Raw genomic sequence first — 18,462 nt, 5'->3', positions numbered from 1 at the left:
AGATATGAGGACATTTTAACATCTCTACAACGGTGAGTTGTCATCTCAGTTGACTTCCAGCCTTCAACACCCCATGGACACAAAAAGAAAAGTGATATTTTCCCCCTGAGTTCTCCATTAACAATGTCATACAGGAATCACATTTTCTGTACTGTTAGAAGGGCTTGTTTAAAGTGACACACTGATGAAAATACACATACACCTTTGTTTTCAGAAAGAATATGAACTTTCCATGAATGTCAAATAATTTACTCCATCTACACCACAGGTCAACTGGAAGCCGTGCACAATATTAACCTGTTTCAAAGTCTAACTCTTTAATATTCAGCAGTTCCTGCAAATGGTTTATTATTTCAGGGCTTTGGCACTCTATTCTACTTCCCTCAAGGTATGTTTTTCACTGCCACTCTCAGACAGAAGTGTTTAGCCAAAAGGCCCATGCTTGTAATAGTGACCTAGTTGTGCCAACATTGCCTGCTAAAACAGGATGAATACTGATGGCATCAGGTTTCAAATACTTAATGGTTATGTTTTTCATCTTATTATACTCAGTAGGACAAATAGAAGTGTTCTCATGGGACAGACTTGTGCTTTCTTCCTTGAGCTCCCTGCAAAGGTTCTGAAGAGCAAGACAACCAACTGAATTACAAGTTAGTTAGCTTTTTCAGATCTCCAAAAAGGAAGTTATTAAAACCTCCCATTTCTCTTCCTCTGTACAACAGCTATGTGATAAAATCTTTCTCTGACTGCTTAGGAGAAGCAATTTAAAGCAAAATTTCTCTTCTCCTAGATGGTTTGCATCAGAGAATTCCTGACCCAATGTCCTCTCCACAGACAAAAAGGAAAATTGCCAATTTTTCTGTTGAACTGCAATCTAGACTGGGTAGCTTTTTGTTAAAAAAACCCCCAGAACTGTCAAAAGCCTAAATACCTCACATGAGGAACAAACAAGTTATTACAGTGGAGTGGCCCCATAATACATAAATGAGAAGAGATGCATGAATTATCTCTCCCAGATACAATCTGCTAGTCTGTGTTAGCTCAGAGTTTTATAAACTGAAAATGAGTATCAGCCTCCATGCTACAGTCATCAAGGTGATACAATCCATACAGCAACGTGTCAGTCCTTAGGGTTAAACACTGTGACTGCATTTCAGTCACAAACCACAAACCTTTGGGGAACATTTGAAGACTACATCTCATTAAGTGTAATTGAGGATGTGGTTGTCAGCCCAAAACATAAAAAGGAATGATAATGGGATTTCCTGTCCAACAGCTTCTGTTCATTTACAAGCTATGGGGGAATTAGCAGACAGCCAAGCATGGTGTGGTACATTCTGACTCCACTGAGGCCACAGTTCTGCAAACACCTGAAGCAGAGAGATCATACACGCTTCAAAAAGTATTGGCTGAAGGTTGAACTCTTCCATTCTGCACCACCTATTGATGCAGAAGAAGAGGTACCTGTGCACTGAGCAGGTAACAAAAACAAGAGTCGCCATGGAAGGCTGACCAGTAATCCTCACTGACCTTGTGAATGTATCTGCTATGAGGCAGATTCCTCTGTCAAAATGAAAAGCAGTAGAACTAGACACTTGCCAAAGAGTTCAGATGAATCAGTATACTACTCAGCATGCTATGTGAGACATATATGCCCTCTCCTGTATGTCCAAGATTCAGGGAAAGTACAAAATTTACCTCAAATACAAACACATATGCACAAAATGCTTTCTTATGCATATACAGACTGAGGTTAGAGTGGTGAAATCCAAAGTGTGAGCCTTGAAAGACCAACAAACTGCAAGAGAAATAGCATGAACATCAGAAACTGAAGAATGTACTTGAATGTGCATATTGAAGTGCCCTGGTCACTGAAAACTGACTGGCAAGCTGTATTATGCCATTTTTAAGAAATAAAACAGTCAACTGATGATGATTTCAGTATCTCTGGACAAAGAAAGATACCAGAACTCCAGCAAATCCACCGCTCTGAAGTGGAATATGATTCAACTTTAGGATCTAGCTTTACCTTGAGAAATTTGGATTGCTTCACACAGTAAAATGTACCTTAACATACTCATCACTTTTGCGTTCTGGCAGATCAAGTATTGCTTATGCTCGGGTGAATCATAGAGAACATACTAGATTTCCACACTCTTCTCAGCTTGAGGAAATCTTATTAACTGTATTTCCTCTCTTTAACAGTGAAATAATACATTTTGTAAAGTTCCCAATGTTTCAAATTAGTATCAAGTGTTGCGTTTGACATCACAGAAGTTGGGCAAGTTTGATAGTTTTACAGAGCAGGGGAAAAATGAATAAAAAGGCATAGTAATTTTTGTTTTATAATTACTCATCATTATACAAATGATGACATTACAAAGTGACTTACTTCTCCAGAGGGGACCAGTCGCCATCAGATAAGGGGTAATGGTCCTTCGAATGATAAATCAAAGATTCTTTTTGTTCTTCACCCTTTGGTGATGAATTTGAGGATCCTCTGTGGAGACACATAAGACATTAAGTCAGCTATAGGAAATCTGTGTTACTAATTCAGTACAAAAAAAATTACATAGATGTTACTTAAAAAAAATCTAAGAGCAAAAGCAAGGAGTGTACAGCTTAAAGTATTTGTTGTTTGCAAGACACCTTTATGTAACTTTAAAAGTATTTAAGAACTATTATTAATACTTTAAAATATAGCAAATTTAAAAATCTACTACTCCTGGAAGTTAATACTGAAGAAATCACAATAGCATAAATGATACTACTCTACATAAGTAAAAGTTAGTCATTTTACTCTACACAGGCAAATAATATTAACAAAACACAAAGATGAACATAAATTTTTACATAGTAAAGTTTACTGTGTGAATTTTACAATCACTGGAAAAGTTGAACTAGTAAGGCTAGTTCTGACAATGTACATTTGACAAATTAAAACGGTAAGAAAACCAGGGTTAAGTATTAGCATCACAATTTACCCAAGAGTTTACAAATTAACATTAACTACAAGGAGATAAAATAATGCACTTTTCTGAACAGTGAGCTTTGTTTTGCACTGGGAAGTCCACTCAATATCTACATCAAACACCCAAACCCAACCAACAGTAAAACCCACTGAACAGGCATACATCCTATTTTACACAAAAGTCCCCTTGAAATATTACCACCATAAAGTACTTCAGATCTTTCTACAGATTTCTGAATTTAACTGAATAAATATCTATTCTCAGGATACAACTAACTTGTCTGAGGTTAGATCAAGGGCATCATGGGCATACAGCAGATAAGAATACAAGGAAAACACACCTGGAATTTGAGTACAAAATGCAACAGAAATTATTTTAAGCCATTATTATGAAAGAAAAAAGCTATTTTTATTCCAGTGCACAGTTTCACTAGATTTGTTTTGGAATGCTAATGCTCATTTCTCTTACAGATGGAGGAAAGAAAATATTTTGCTATTATCAAATGTGCAAATATTTAGAATCTGCATGCTTATTCAATTAGACACTAAGCAGTTACAGTGATCTACCTCATTTGCACAAGTCTTTCATTTGCAAGACAGCTTAGGTTATGGTAAATGCTGAACTCTAAAAATGTCTTTTTAGCTCCACTTCTTATTCCACAGTAGTATTCTTAGGAAACCTGATGATGCTGCCTGATTCAAGATGAGAACTGTACATCTTCTGTATTCATAAACTAAGTGTGACAGAAGTATGTTTCATACTATTGTTGTCAGCAGTACTAAGTATCTCCAAAGGAGGAAAAAGGTATAATTGAACAACTAAGTAAACACACAAAAAATAATATAAAAAAGGTCCTCAATATCTTTACTTCAGTGGGAGGGAGGTAAGATGACAATGGGTGGTACTGATCAGATTTTATTCACTGGAAATCAGCAACAAAAAGGGGACATACAAAGGGTGCAAAAATCAAATTTAACTGATAGGTGGATAAACACAAATGCTAAAAATCCAAATGCAGTCAAAGACTATTGAAAATACAAGAGGAAATCAGTATGCATCAACTTGTAACCTCAAGCCGCACTATCAACTCTAAGCTATTTATTTTGCCATGTTTATAAACAGTACTGCCACTCCTCACTGTTGTCCACCTTACATATACATAAATAAATAGGTAAGATTTCAGAGACTTTAACCCTTTAACACCCTTAGCACTGAAGAAATAACGCCCTCTATTTCTGAGTTGTACATATTGTAATATCAGTCTTTCTGGTATTATTTTATACAAGTCTAGCACTACTAACATCTAAATCATAGCTGGAAAAGACAAAGCACGTATTTTGAAAAAAGCCGATAAACACTAGGCAATAGAATTTCCCAAGAAACAGGAAACATCTTGTTTTCTGCTTTATAAAAAACCAAAGAGATAAGACATTATATACTGGCACCTGTGACTGAATTTTTGACCTTCCTGTTAAAACATCAGCCTCCCTTTTCTGTTCCTAGTTTCACTTTGAAATCTGAAGCTATGCCTGAGAACAGTTAAGTTTTTAATTTCTTATCTTTCTTCTTCCTTTTCAGAGCCACACATTTATAACAAAAAAAAAAAACACCAAAAAACAACCAACCGAAACACCACCATCTCAAGCAAATGTACTGATTCCACCTTACATCCCCACAGGGTCTGAAAAAAAACTTAAGAACACTTTTTCACAACCACATCTTTAGCTGAGAAGAAAACAAGTGCACGCCTATTTCAAGGCATTTCTTTTCCTGCCCTGGTAGTCCCCTGAAATGAGTGTACACAAACTTTACTAAACGACACAGAGACACAAACCTGATGTATTTGGGCCTTCACCATTATAATTTTTTTTTGTTTGTTTCAGTTCTGCATTTACTTGCTGTTCACAAGAAAACACCATTCTTTTACAAAATCATCTTCTTTTCACTTCATAACACCCTGTCCGATAATGTATTTCTACTGCTGTTTCTGCTTATACATGTTTTAAAAAAAAAAGTTCAGAAATAAAAAGCCTTGCCAAACTTCCATTCTAAAGGGTACAAAAACTAAAACAAAAAACTTGATGAAAACAACGTGGTCTGTTCAGCCGTGACTAAACATTCAACATTCTGATCAAACACACCATTTTTTATTCACCTCTAATCAAAGTAAGATAATTCCTAGAACAGCAATTTGAATCCTAAACACTGGATGAAAGCAGCCATTATTAACATGACATTCCTAAATACTTCATACATTTGTAATGACATGTTAAATAAAGAATAAACAATTATTGGGTTATTTTTTCTCTCTGTACTTAACAGTTATGTTTATTTTTGGTTTTACTATGACAAGTTTATTGTTGTCTAAATAACTGCATGTTAAAGACTGAGCAAAAGTCTTCCTTTTCTTGAACTGAAAAAAAAAAATTTTAAACCAAAAAAAATGCCTAGACTTAAACAGAGCTGGGAATATCTAAATGACAATACATTTACATAAATATGATACTAATAAAATAAGGCAAATTAACTAAGAAAGACACAGACACTCTAAAAAACACTTTAAAATCCAGATTTTGTTTGTTATGTTTTATTGATCATAGGTATAATAACAGACCCATGTTTTTCTGTTGCACTAACCTTTTTGTCTGGTACTTACTAAATTTGAGACTCCTTTGAAGACACATACTGAAGGAGTTTTTCAGTTATATTTTGCTATCTTACACCAAAACATTCTTGCAATTCCCAGACCTGATCTTGAATTTATTCAGCCAGTATTACATTTAACAACAATGCTGTCCAGTGAAACACCTACCTTTCTTTGAAAACCAAGTCCTGATGAGTAGGCTTTTCCTGGATTTGAAGCATATATATGCTTGATAGCTTCCATCTATAACCTTAATCTTTCCTGTTACCCTATAGACCTCTTCAGCTTATTATTACGTGCTACCACTTTAGCACAAGCTCCACTTTACTAAAGTGTTTATCCACTTCAAAATACAGGATTGACTTTTTTCCCCCCTCTTCTTCACACATGTATAAAGAACTCTCTTTACTAACATGAAGGGACATCCATTTAAATAATTTTCAGTAAACTTCAAGTTACAGAGAAGCCAAATTCAGATGTGGTGTGCTACAGGCATCCCACACTGCAGTGTATCTAGAGGCTACCAAACACACCAGGAGATCACTCTCCCTCATCAGAGAAACTACCCTGAAACTTGCTCAGTCACACAACAGATCATAACAATACTTCTTCACCAGAATGGGCTTAGCTGCATTCATACTCATAAAAAATGGCCCAACTTTAAGGTGAATCGATGAAGATTTGGAAGATACCTGTTTGGAGTTTTGTTTGTTTGCTTGAGGAAAGACTTAGGCAGAGCCTACCAAAACTTGTGCAATACTTGCATGGAGGAAATGAACGAGTAACCTTTTAACTGTTCAGTGATAACAGTGAAAACACCAACTATCTAAGAGCTTACCTTAGGGGCTGTACACTTTTCTCATCATCTGAGCTTATTTCCATTTCAAAAATCTCTTCAGTCCCAGCAGAAGAGATCTGATCTTCTTTCCTGCTATCTTGTTTGTATTTCTTCCTTCTTCTTTTTTTCTTTTTCACAGAACCTGGGGTGAAAACAGTCTCTGTTTCTCCAGAGTGTGGAATTTCTGAGTTTGCACATGTCCTCTCATTTTCACCTGATTTCAAATGATTGTCAGTGTCTTTAAAAAACTGATCTTCAGTGGGTATTGGAGATGTTGCCAAATAAGCAGGAACTTTTTCCTAGGGAAAAAAAATTAAAAAAGAAAAAGCTATTTTTTTCCACTTTGTTTTGTGCACACAGGGTAGTTGCCAGCTATAGATCAATCCTTGTACCTATCTATTTAGACACAAAGCCATACAGATGCCCAATGGTATGAAGCTGATGTCTAGAAAGGAACCAAGTTCACCAAGAGTGATTACAAGTAGGTCAGAAAAATGCATGTTAGTATTCTTACAGTTTTCAGACACAAACAATTGATTTTGCCAGAAAAGCAAATACCAGTCAGTGGAATGTTTTTGAAGTTATCTGCCCTGAGCATGCCAATTCCAAGCTTATTAAATGTCTTAGTGAAAAAGAGCTAATTAAATTCACTGCTGTTTATTTTGAAACAGATTCATTGGAAGGTATAGGTTGAAAGGAACATCTGGATACCATCTGGTCCAATCTTCTTTTGAAAGCAGGGCCTCAGGTCAGGTTATCCAAGGCCTGGTCAAGCCAAAGGTTGAGTATTTCTGTGAGGGAGTCTATCACTTCTCTAGGCCACCTATTCCTGTGTTATACTGCTTTTGTACAGAAGGATTTCCTTATATCTAGCTGATATTTTCCCCATCCCCTTTGCCCATCTTAGGACTAGAGAGCCTTGTGAGGAGAGCGTCTCCATCTGTTCTGTAACTACGCTGTAGGTAGTGCAATACTGTAGTTAGATTCCCCTGAATCCTCTCTAGGCTCAACAGAACAAGTTTCAGCAACTCTTTTTTTCCATTTCAATTTCTCCAGCCCTCCACTGGGCTCTCTCCAATTTTCCATGTCTCTCCTGAACTGGGAAGGCCATAACTGTGTTCCAGATTTGATCTAACACACACCAGGCTAAGCAGAATAGCCCCACATCCCTTCACCTGCTGGCTATGCTATTGCTGATGCTACCTGGCACACATTTGCCTTCACTGCAGCCAGGTCACACTGCTGGCCAGAGGATGCAGAGCTGCATATCATCCAGTCAGATCCCAGCCTGCACTTCCAATGCTTATGTGAGACTGCACGTGCATCTTGGTTAAACCTTGGTGTGAATCTTGCTGGTTCAGTCTCCCAGCCTGCCAAGCTGGCTCTCTGTGGTGGCTCTTTTTCTGACCTGTCCACCTCTCCTCTCAGTTCAGTGTTACCCACAAAACTGGTGAAGGTGTATTCAGTCATGTCATACTTGTCAGACATTATTTACATGAAGTATCTTGCAAAAAGAAAAAGTCAGCTATAATTTACTCACCTTAAACCCAACATACAGACAACCAACACTCAACTAATTACAACCCACTGCCCTTTGAAGGAAAAGCTTTAGCTATTTAGCCCCAGGTTTATTTACATTGTAACAAGAAACTGAAAAGACACTAATACCTAGTCTGAAAGAAACACACTGTGAAGGAACAAAGACAAGGTGGAACAAAAGCAGAAGAGAATGGAATATGCATAGTGAACAGAGAGTTATGGAACTCAACTTCATGGTAGAGAATAGAAGTAATTAGAAGATGTCTATTATTTTACTGGACTCTTGTGCAGAAAATTAGTCAGGAACACTGATGAGACACAGCCAGAGCACTGATACTACTATTGATGTGCTCAAAGCCTTAGCTGCTATTTAACATTAAATTCAAATTTTCATTGAATTAAGAGTTACAGAACAAATTTTGTTCCACTGGCTGTAGAGTGAAGTAGAGAAAGTAGAACAAAATACAGCCTTATTTTCCATTGTGAAAAACCTTGAAATAAAATGCTAGCACCTAAACTAAAGTTAATACTCTACACAACTGGTGATAAACAATCAGGAATAACAAAATAAATAAATAAAACACTCAGGAAAAATTAAAATAAAAATGGCTGGAAAATTGTCCTGATTTACATGGACTGAGGTGAGTGGTATTACTTCTGAATGTTGAGATGTGAAAAATGCAAAGACTGAGCTCTTGAAGTAGTTTTCTGAACCCCCCCAAAATGGTGGGGGGGGGGGGGGAATCAATGGGAGGTTTTTGATTTATTCCTTAAGCATAGCTTCAAGTGGCAAACAAAGATGTTGATCAGTTGTAGGGAAAAAATGCTTAAAAGCATTAAAAATACACTCACTTTTGCTTTGTAGGAAACTTGATCTATATTTTCAGCATGAATTACGAGCTTTCAGGAACACATTATACACAGATAAGGCACTCTCGTTATAAATCAAAATGTACTATGCAAGTGAAATAGCCTCTTTAAATCACTGCACTGGGGACAAAGAGTGGTTATCACCGTTGCGTTCCAAAACTCATGAGACTGATCAGTCCCCACCAGTGTCTGACACAGCCTACATCTGTAAAAAACTGCTTTCAGTTTTTATTTTAATCATGGTGTATGCTGACACAGAACCCAACCTTCCTTTTGCTTAAGTGTTACAAATCCCAAGTTATCATTTAGGGTCTTAAAAGTTTATTTTCTCCTTCCACTTTAAATTGTATTTAACTCCTTTCAGTATGAGAACTTCCTCTGATCCCTCACAGTAAACAAGTAACACCCTAAACTAAAAACTGGATCAGTCTCATTTCCTTGAAAGACTGAATGACAATAACCAGAGGAAATTAACACTTCACCATTTACTTTTCTGAGATGATTTTTTTTCCTCTCTCTTCTGACTATTTTTCATTAAACCTTTTGCACCCTTGTATTTAGAACTTCTTTCCTTCAGACTTGCTGAAAAATGCCAATAGACTCAAAAGCAATCAAAAACAATGGTCAGGACTGACCAATACCATGATTACATAGCTCCCATATCCTTAGGAAATCAGAGTAAAAGTGAACCATTATTCCTGCTTTTCAGAGGCTCGTTAGCTTCCAGTTGCAAAAGATTCTTGGGAAATAAATTCTCAAGTCAAAGAAGTTACTGTTACCTGGTGAAAGTTTCATAAACAAAATTGTGAAAAACTGGACTAAAATTTGTAAGGTAAATTAAAAATATGCCCAAAAATAGACTACCTTTATTAATAAAGGCACAAGCTGTAATAATTTAAAGCAAAAATTATTGCAAGACACTGCAGTTAGTACAACTGCAGTCAACAAGAATGAATTAACTAAAACAAACAAGCTAAAACAAACAAACAAAAATACTTCAGCATGTCTTTCAAATAATGCTCTAATTAATGAAAATAATCAGCTACTTTATTATTACTGGCAGCAAAATTGTACAAAGCATCAAGCATCTTGGCAGCATATGAAAGAGACATTAAGATTCAGTTACAGAAAATCTAGCTTTCACAGAAGTGAGGATATTGACAACACTGTATGAAGCACTTTTAACCCATTACTGTGTTATTACTACATTGTAGCCATCACAAAGCACAAAGTCCTTACATTTTCCTCCTCTGTTTCTTGCACAAAGAAAGCTTCTCCATTGTCACCCAATTTCATATGAAGATCAACAGCATCGCCATTAATTTCTATATCAATCTGGAGAAAGAGACAATTTATTATTAATAATTCATCATGGGGAAAGTGCTGATCTCATGGTTCACCTAGCTCTGAGAGTAAACTTTGTTTCACTGTATAATGGTGTCCCTTTCTCCTCTTTCTTTCTGACACAAGTGTGTCATAAAGGTCTTTAGTTTGTTCACCTGGAAAATACATCATGCTCCTGGCTGAAAATCTAACACCCATAAGAAAAATAAGAAAAAAAAAATAAACATCATATAAAGACTGAATCCTGTTCTAACAGTTATTGGTATAGTCTTTATTTCATGGAAGAATGGCTGAGACTGATCAGATGTTTAAATCTCAATCTGAATTGGGGCCTGATATCAATCAGACTCCTGAACACCAGAAGTTCCACCTGGAAGCCTCCTGGAGGCAGGCTTTGTCTGAAAGTGATGAGACTTGCCACAATTATTTCTGCAACTCAAGTTAGTGTCTCAGATTTTCCTGCTTCTGAATTTATGGGGGTATAACATGGGATCACAACCCTTCTGCAACCACAGAGTTTTTGTCAGAGAATAATGTTTTTTTTGTGCTAAAAAGGTATGTTTTAGCCAAGAAAACCCAGTCACAGGAAATGATAAATTAGGTAAATAACCAAATATGCATGGGGACTATATCCAAATCCTTAAGATAACCACTTTTCTTCTTCCCCAAAATAACAGACTGATTTTGATCTGAAAATCATACATATTTCACTACTGTTTATTTTAAAAATATCTTCTTGTATTTCCAATTCAGCAACACGAGTTTAAAAACACCTCATTTTTCTTTATGCTGGTTAAGACATACAAACATCTCTTTAGTACCCATACCTCATACCGGTTTCTGGAGACCTCAGTATATACCTGAAGTTGAAGCACAGATATGTATACTTCGTGTTCCCACACCACCTTGGGACTACAAATTGATCTTGGCCTCATAATGTGCCAGAGAAAAATACATCCACAATGCAGTAACAAACATTCAACTGACTACTGAGAGAACTGTGCAAACAGTAACTCCCAGGATGGAGGAAACAAGGAGCAGCAGTCATCTACACAAGCAAAAGCTGAGAATTACACTGGCAGTCTAGTACAACAGGCACAGAGAGTAGATGTTTCTACTGTATGAACTATTTAACAGCTTTTTAGAGGTAGCCAGAAGCTGAAAACTTCTCAAATTTGGTTCAAAGACATTTAACAAACTCAAATTTCAGACCACTCCTGTTGAAAGCATATCTTGCTTGCCTAGATGTCGGAAAAAATACAGCTATACTCTTTTGCACTCTGTTGAAAACTGTAATGTAATCTGTTACAAAATTTTAAGGTAAATTAATGCTTTGTCATCAGCAAGCTCGTTAAAATAAACACTAACAAGTGGGAAAGCAAAAAATAAACACAAAACCTGCTACTCGCCCGTGTTACAATGACAAACACACAACTTTAATGCATGCAACTCTATTGATTCTTAACAAAAAAATGCCCTGACCCAACTGCTCTTTCAATTTCCCTTTATTCTCTTTTTACAACAAAAATATAAAGATGGGATAGCTTCCCACAATAACCATTTACTCCTCAAAAAAGCAGAATATAATCCTGAGGGTTTATGTCCTGTTTAAATCAATTTGTCTTTCAGTAGCACACCCACATGCCATATACAGTATTCCCTACTGACAGTAAAGTCCCCCACAACAGCTCCATTTTCCAGCCAACCCAATTCAACTCACTCTCTTGGCATGACTAACAAAGCCTATGGGAAGGGGATGGAAGGACAATCTGCTTGGGGAGCACCAGTATCTCAGAACGGGTGGACTGGAAATTGTAACAGGTTCTCTTTCCAACACGCCCACACAGAAATGAAGCCTCAGTTTTCACTTGCTTGTGGATGTTAGTAACTACATTTTCTACTGCAAATCAGCCTTGAACACAGCTAACAAAGAGCAATATTTATAATGGGTCACCAACACTTACACATGCTCTGTTTGTCCTTCAGACATTCCAAAAAGAGTTGCTTACATCAGGGATCAGTTAAATAGCATTAAGCATTTCTTTCCCAGCATACTTGGGTAAGTAAATAAATAACCCCATGTAAACATTTTAAAACAGTGAAGTCTATATATTTTATTTGTCTTTTTGGATAGGCCCAGAGCTGTCACAGTTTTTCTTTCACAACATTTTTGCAGAGTCCTTAGATTACCACAAGAAGTTCTGTTTTGCATTCCCAAACTACCACCTTGTACAGCATTTATGAGCAACTTTTCTGGACTAAACCGGCCTGCTAACTGGGAACGTGAGGAGCTGGGGAAGGAAGGAAGAAGGAGGAGGGGAAAAAAGGAAAGCACTGGTACTCAAAACTCTGTTCTGACCCACTTTCTGAACTTACCACTTTTTCTTTAGAGCGCAGTACACCAAGCTTCCCAAATCGGACATGGAAGGGAGAACACTGGTATGTCCCATCCTGCTGCCGGACCACAATGACATCGATGCACCCCGAAAGGGTTGCCTGATTAATGCCTTTGTAAAGCTCCTTCACAGTAACCAGGACTTGTCCTGCAAGTTGCCCCACGTAGTTCATAGTCTGAGACTAAAGGAGAGAAAGAAAGTAAAAAAAAAAAAGGTAAGTAAATTTAAAACACAATAGGTTTTTTGAAATGAATTTTTAAAAAACATTTAAACAGATGTGCAACGTCATTTATCAATCACTCTATTGTAACAAGCTTGAAACAAATGTTTTCAAGCATCGACAGAGCTTTGAGGCAATCCTCATATTACTGAAAGTATCCAGAGTTATAAAACCTATTCCTAATGCTTTATCAACTTGAATCTATGACTAATGAAATACTTCAAAGGAAATTTTGAAGCATGTCCTTTTTAGACCTCAAAGTCTAGATTTAAGTGATGCTTAATAACTCGAGATAAGCTAAAAAGAAAAATTCCTTCTCTGGAGGATTACCTGCTTAATACAACTGATCCTATATTGAAAATGGAGATAATTGTACATAAGGATGCAAAAAATAAAATCTTGTAAGTCAGGAAAAAGTTATGTAGAACATGCTGCATGTGAACTCTTCCTTTATAGCCCCATATTTCAAAAACAACTGAGTCATCTTAGAGAAATTATCAAAGTATGTAATGGGAGAAAAGAGATACACACATTAAGAAGATTATGCTATAGTCAAACAGGAGAAAGGGCACAGAATCACTTATTGAAAATTCTGCCTAATTCATTAAAAATACTTAAGCAAATGAATGAATTCTGAATGACTGCAAGTCTTTCGGACTAAGAATACAATTTGAACTATGACTGCCAATAAGAAATAAAAGTCCAAAGATTTCTCAGAACATCCGAGCTTTAACAGAAAGAGGAGGGAAAACTGTGAAAATGTTCTGATAGAAACCTAAGTGAAACCCCTCCTCTTCCTACCATCTCCTGCCTCCCACCCAAAAGTCTGCTACAAACTCATTTCAAAAACATCCAAGCAACTGCAGCCTCTGAAGTTAAGGATATTTAGGAGAACAAAGAACCACTGCCGACAAGCAAAACCCACAACACCGAACATATAAAAGAGCCTAAATTATTTTTAAAAAGAAAAATCTATTTGGGGATATTATTTCTAGAAAAAAATCTACTTTTTTTTTTCTATTTGCATTTCTTTTTTTTTTTAGTTATTGAAAAGGTTTAGGATTTTTCTTAATACCTCTAAATAAAACTGTACTGCATTAGAACAGTTCTTCCCACTGATGCTGCTTTATTGTCTATATAATTAATCAGTTATTTCTCTTTTGAGCCCCCAAAGTCTTCCTTACAGTAATACAGGGTATCTCAAACTCACCCAAAAGTGACCACTTTTGTGGCATCTATATATTGATATAATTGTAATCAGGCAAGAAATCTAAAACTACTTTTACACTTATAGCAGCTACGGAAACATTTTCTCCATCTCAGGCTTCCCATACATTACCGAATCATATTAACATTTTTCAAAAATAATTCCTTCCTCTTCACAAGACTTACAAAGGAAAATGGAGGGTTTCCAATACAGATTTAAAACTGTCTTGAAATTATCCACAGAATTACTATGCTAGGTAGCATGCTAGAGAATATTTTTTCTGTAGCCTGTTGATGATGACAGAAAGAACAGACTGTCATTGAGTGAGTAATGAGATTAGGAGGATGGACTCCCTATCAACCTTGGTCATTAATTCAATTTCATCTGTAAGTAGCTTCACATACAACTATAAAACTGATTACTTGATAGTGAAGTAACAGCTCACTCTCGCTAAAGAGGGAAGGTCTCACTTCAACCTTTCCTCATCTGACCCTCCTAACGAGCTGATTTAGCTCCCTGACACAGCTGGCAAAAGTCTACCATTTTTTGTTGTTGCTTGTTAGTAAGTTAGATTAGCTCATTAAGCAGGACATGATAAACACCTGAGTCATGAGGTGCTGAGCAGCACCAGAGAGCTGGGGAAAAAAAATAAATAAAGAGACAGGGAACTGAACATCATTTTGACAAGTGAGGTATCTGCTGCATCTCATGGAACTGTAACTCAAGACGGAGAGGTTACAGTACCTCTGCTTTCCTGTTGAAGCAATTAGTGTTCACCTAATACGACAGTCATGTTTAAACTCAATCTCATGAAAAAAAAAAATCTTTAATGCATAATCATTATCATTCATGGCTCTACCTTGGCCAATTCCAAGAGCTGTCTATGGTATCAGCTTAGAAAGAAAAGTTAATTTTGTGTCACCAAGGAGACTGCATTTGTTAAAAGAAATGTCTGACACAACCGGGAATACAAGTCTTTAATAGGGTCTCTATTCCATGTATTTCATTTCAGTGAACAGGACTTGAGAAGGGGCATTGCCAAGAAATTCTCTATGATTTAAGCAGTGACTTCTTCAAAGATCAACATTTCACACCTTCTGCTAAGAACCAAGTTCAGATGATAAATAATCTAGTTTTTCTCCCATGCTAACTTGACCATAGAAATTCACCACACAACCCACACAAGACCAAAGCAAATTTACTTATATTCTTGTTTTTCTGTAGCAAGAATATCCTGTAACAGTGTTATCTCTTCTACAGGTATCGGTTTCATTTCTGTAGCTCACAGCACAGCCACTTTTATGAACATACCTACACTGAATAACCTCTTACATTTGAAAGTTCATCGCTGGTTCACTCTTACATGTGAAAAAGTCGTGAACTTTTGTACCTACTGAGTACTAAAAACATTGCTTATAAGGAAAGTAGCTTTTTATTGATCCAAGTCTTAATGTAAACATTGTTTTGTACATTGCAAGTAAACCAGACTAGATAAAGGTAATAAACTAATGCACATTATTGCTTACCAGGCTGCAGTTCAGCTTTTAACATAATGGCTCACTTTGCAAGATAAACATGTTATATAAGAAGGTTCAAACTGTAGCAAGAAAATGATCAAACAGAAATGAAGTGTCACTACATACCTGAGAAACATGTCATTTTATCTCAAATGTCCAGAGAAGCCCAGATGGGAAATTTTAAAATTTGGGGGTTAGGATTTGATTTGAGCTTTGCTTGGGTTTATTTGTTTTCCTTAAATGTTACTGTATACTGTTGGAAAACTTGTGGTAAACAGTACAGAATCAGACTACAGTGAGAAAGGAACAGTGTAAAATGTTACTGTGTTAATTTTTGAAAATGCAATAGAAATATCCTGATCACAAGATAACCAGTAAGAAAGTATTTCCTCAATAATACTCTTTATTTCATGCTTAGTAAACATTTCTTAAAGGTCATTGCCTTGAAAGCAAAGAGCAGTATGCCTCCCTAACCTCCTATAAGAACCTAAAAAGCATGCTGATTTCCAGTTCTGAAATTTGGGAAAAAAGCCTGATGGAAAAGACAAACTAAGAAAGGCAAGACAGTAAAACTTCACAATACTGTTTAGCTGTTAAGTTTTATTTCTTTTGATATCCAGAATCTGTACACTGCCTGATGCAGTGAAATTCCAGAACTCTGCATAAAAACTGAGGTTAATGCAGCTCACCACTCTTCTCAGAGAGCAAATTATAAAGCTATGAATACCTGAGGTATCAAAGCAGAGACATTTTTTGTGACATCTGAGGCTCCAGAGAGACTTTTGAAGATTTGAGACTTCTGATTTTTGAATATTTATGAAATACTACCTAGTTTGCAAAAATTCTTGCCACTGAATATATCAACACCACTAAGCTAAGTGCAACTGTAATTGGAATGGGGGAAAGAATCTCTATGTAATATCATGAAAATATTTCTTTTTCTGGCAAAAAGCCATTGCACTGCCAAAAGCAGAAACTGAAACTGCTTTGGTTTTTTAACTTTCTTTTTTCTGAGAGAGCACAAAAGTAAATACAAAATAAGAAAAAACATATACTTCAGAAGTTCAGTAACTAAAATGCTGTGCCTCCACTTATAAAATACTCAAATCAGTGCAACTAAAATTAACCCTGAATATGCTGTTTGACTTCCTCATGTTAGAGCAATGGCTCTTAGAAATAATAATTAAACAGTTCTCCACCTCAGAGTATCTGATATGCTCGACATGATAAACAAAATAAATTTTCAAAACTCATTAGCAGGAAATGCTTACATTAGCATAACCTGAGTAGGAAGTTTTGTGGGTAGGAATTATATCTCTGCACCATTAACAAAGATGTTATTTTAGCTGCCACTAGACCAACATGTTTTCTTTAACATTTTTTTTAGTGTCATTCAGTTATAGCCATCTAGAGGTGTAAGATATAATCAAAAATCTGTCCAAAATAGGTGCTTTCTGTGCATATGGAGAACCCCTTTAGTAATGGTAAACTGCATTGTTTTGATTCTTAAAGCCATCACCTTTTACAGAAGTGCACCCATATGAACATGCCTACTTCAAGTGCCTAGTTCAAAACCTAGAGAAAAAGCAGAGTGCAAGTTACTCAAAAGCAAGATATCAGATTGCTCTAGAGAGTTGCAACTTTAGAGGGCATGAATTTTAACTATCACTGCAAAAAAAAAGTTACTTAGAAGCAGGTCTTAGCTTCCAAGGGAGTAGGTATTCCATTTATTTTGAGATACATTTAGAGCTTTAAAATAGGTCTGATGCCACATGACAGTGGCAGCAGTTGTATTTGCTTCAAGAGATTAGGTAGAACTAAATAAAAAACATGCAGGGCAGTAGTTTATCTCCATTTATCTTATTTTGTCTATATTTGCACACAGAGAAAATCCTTAGCAAGTGTTTTACTAGTTTCTATTTTGTACCCTAAAAAAACTGGGGGATAAATGACCCCATCAAACAGGACCACTGTAGCATGAGATCTACTCAACAAAAACATCTTTGCTCCCAAGTTAAGATTTTTAACTGGGGGTCTAGGATTGTTCCTAGTACTTCAGAGCAGTTTTGGAACAAAAACAGGAAACAAAGTAAGTCTGTTGAATGCCTAATTAAAGTCGTCCACATACTACTAAATATAGGTGGTCAATTTTTATATATCTTAACTGTATTACAGGAAATTATATACCCATATGAAGCAATAAATCTGTCAAACTCACCAAGATTCCAGAAGGAACCTTTTCATGGGCAGCAACACCACTTCTATTTGAGTCATCTTCAAGAACATCCTTTTCTGAGTTATGCATCTCAGAAAACAGAAAACTAACTTTCCACAATACGGGTGAATGCAACAGTTACAGCCATAACAAAACGTTGTAGCAGCATTTCTTCTCTTCTCACAGAAGCAGAAGATGTATGTAAACCTCCTGGTCTCTTAGAGGAAACTGCTTGTTATACATTCCCACGCAGAATTGCGAGTAAAAAGGAAGTGCTTCTTTAAGAAAGCTCACACAGAAACTCTCTCACCAATAGGCTTTGCTTGAAATGTCCCAGCCCCCTTGGGCTCTGGAGATAAGTAACAACATGGGCTGACTTTGCCATATGTTTGCACTGATAGGTGATGATCTTGGTTTGCATCACGTCATGTGATGCAGCTGAAGCTCCCACGAAAACAGGGATTTAGTTAATGATTCTTAAGCAAAGTCTACATTAGCTCACTCGGAGACTTTTCACCCACTGTTGCAACTCCACCAGTGGCAGGAGCACTCCAAGTCCTGGCTCAGCCTAAGCCAAGCCAAGCCAAGCCAAGCCTGCTGACACTCCGTGTGCTGCTCCCTCTGCTGATGGCGTCACTGGGGCAGCCGGCCGTGGTGATACAGCAAATTTCACAACTTTTCAGGGTCTGCTACTTGCACT

The 18,462-nt window shown here is 36.6% G+C and overlaps 1 protein-coding gene across 1 annotated transcript in view; it reads right to left on the bottom strand.

Moving 5' to 3' along the window:
• LPIN2 (lipin 2) overlaps positions 1-18,102 on the bottom strand; it is a 35,344-nt gene extending 17,242 nt beyond the window's left edge. The window contains exons 1-5 of the mRNA XM_083874725.1: positions 17,766-18,102; positions 12,584-12,784; positions 10,103-10,198; positions 6,455-6,753; positions 2,393-2,500 (exon numbers count right to left, since the gene is read on the bottom strand). Coding sequence (XP_083730851.1) covers positions 2,393-2,500; positions 6,455-6,753; positions 10,103-10,198; positions 12,584-12,784; positions 17,766-17,852 — 791 coding nt within the window. The 5' untranslated portion in view covers positions 17,853-18,102. The remainder of the gene's footprint in view (positions 1-2,392; positions 2,501-6,454; positions 6,754-10,102; positions 10,199-12,583; positions 12,785-17,765) is intronic.
• Positions 18,103-18,462: the final 360 nt, after the last annotated feature.

The sequence above is a fragment of the Zosterops lateralis genome, assembly GCF_965231275.1.
Source record: "Zosterops lateralis genome assembly, chromosome: 1".
NCBI classification, from domain to species: Eukaryota; Metazoa; Chordata; class Aves; order Passeriformes; family Zosteropidae; genus Zosterops; species Zosterops lateralis.
This window is presented reverse-complemented; position numbering and strand designations above follow the sequence as displayed.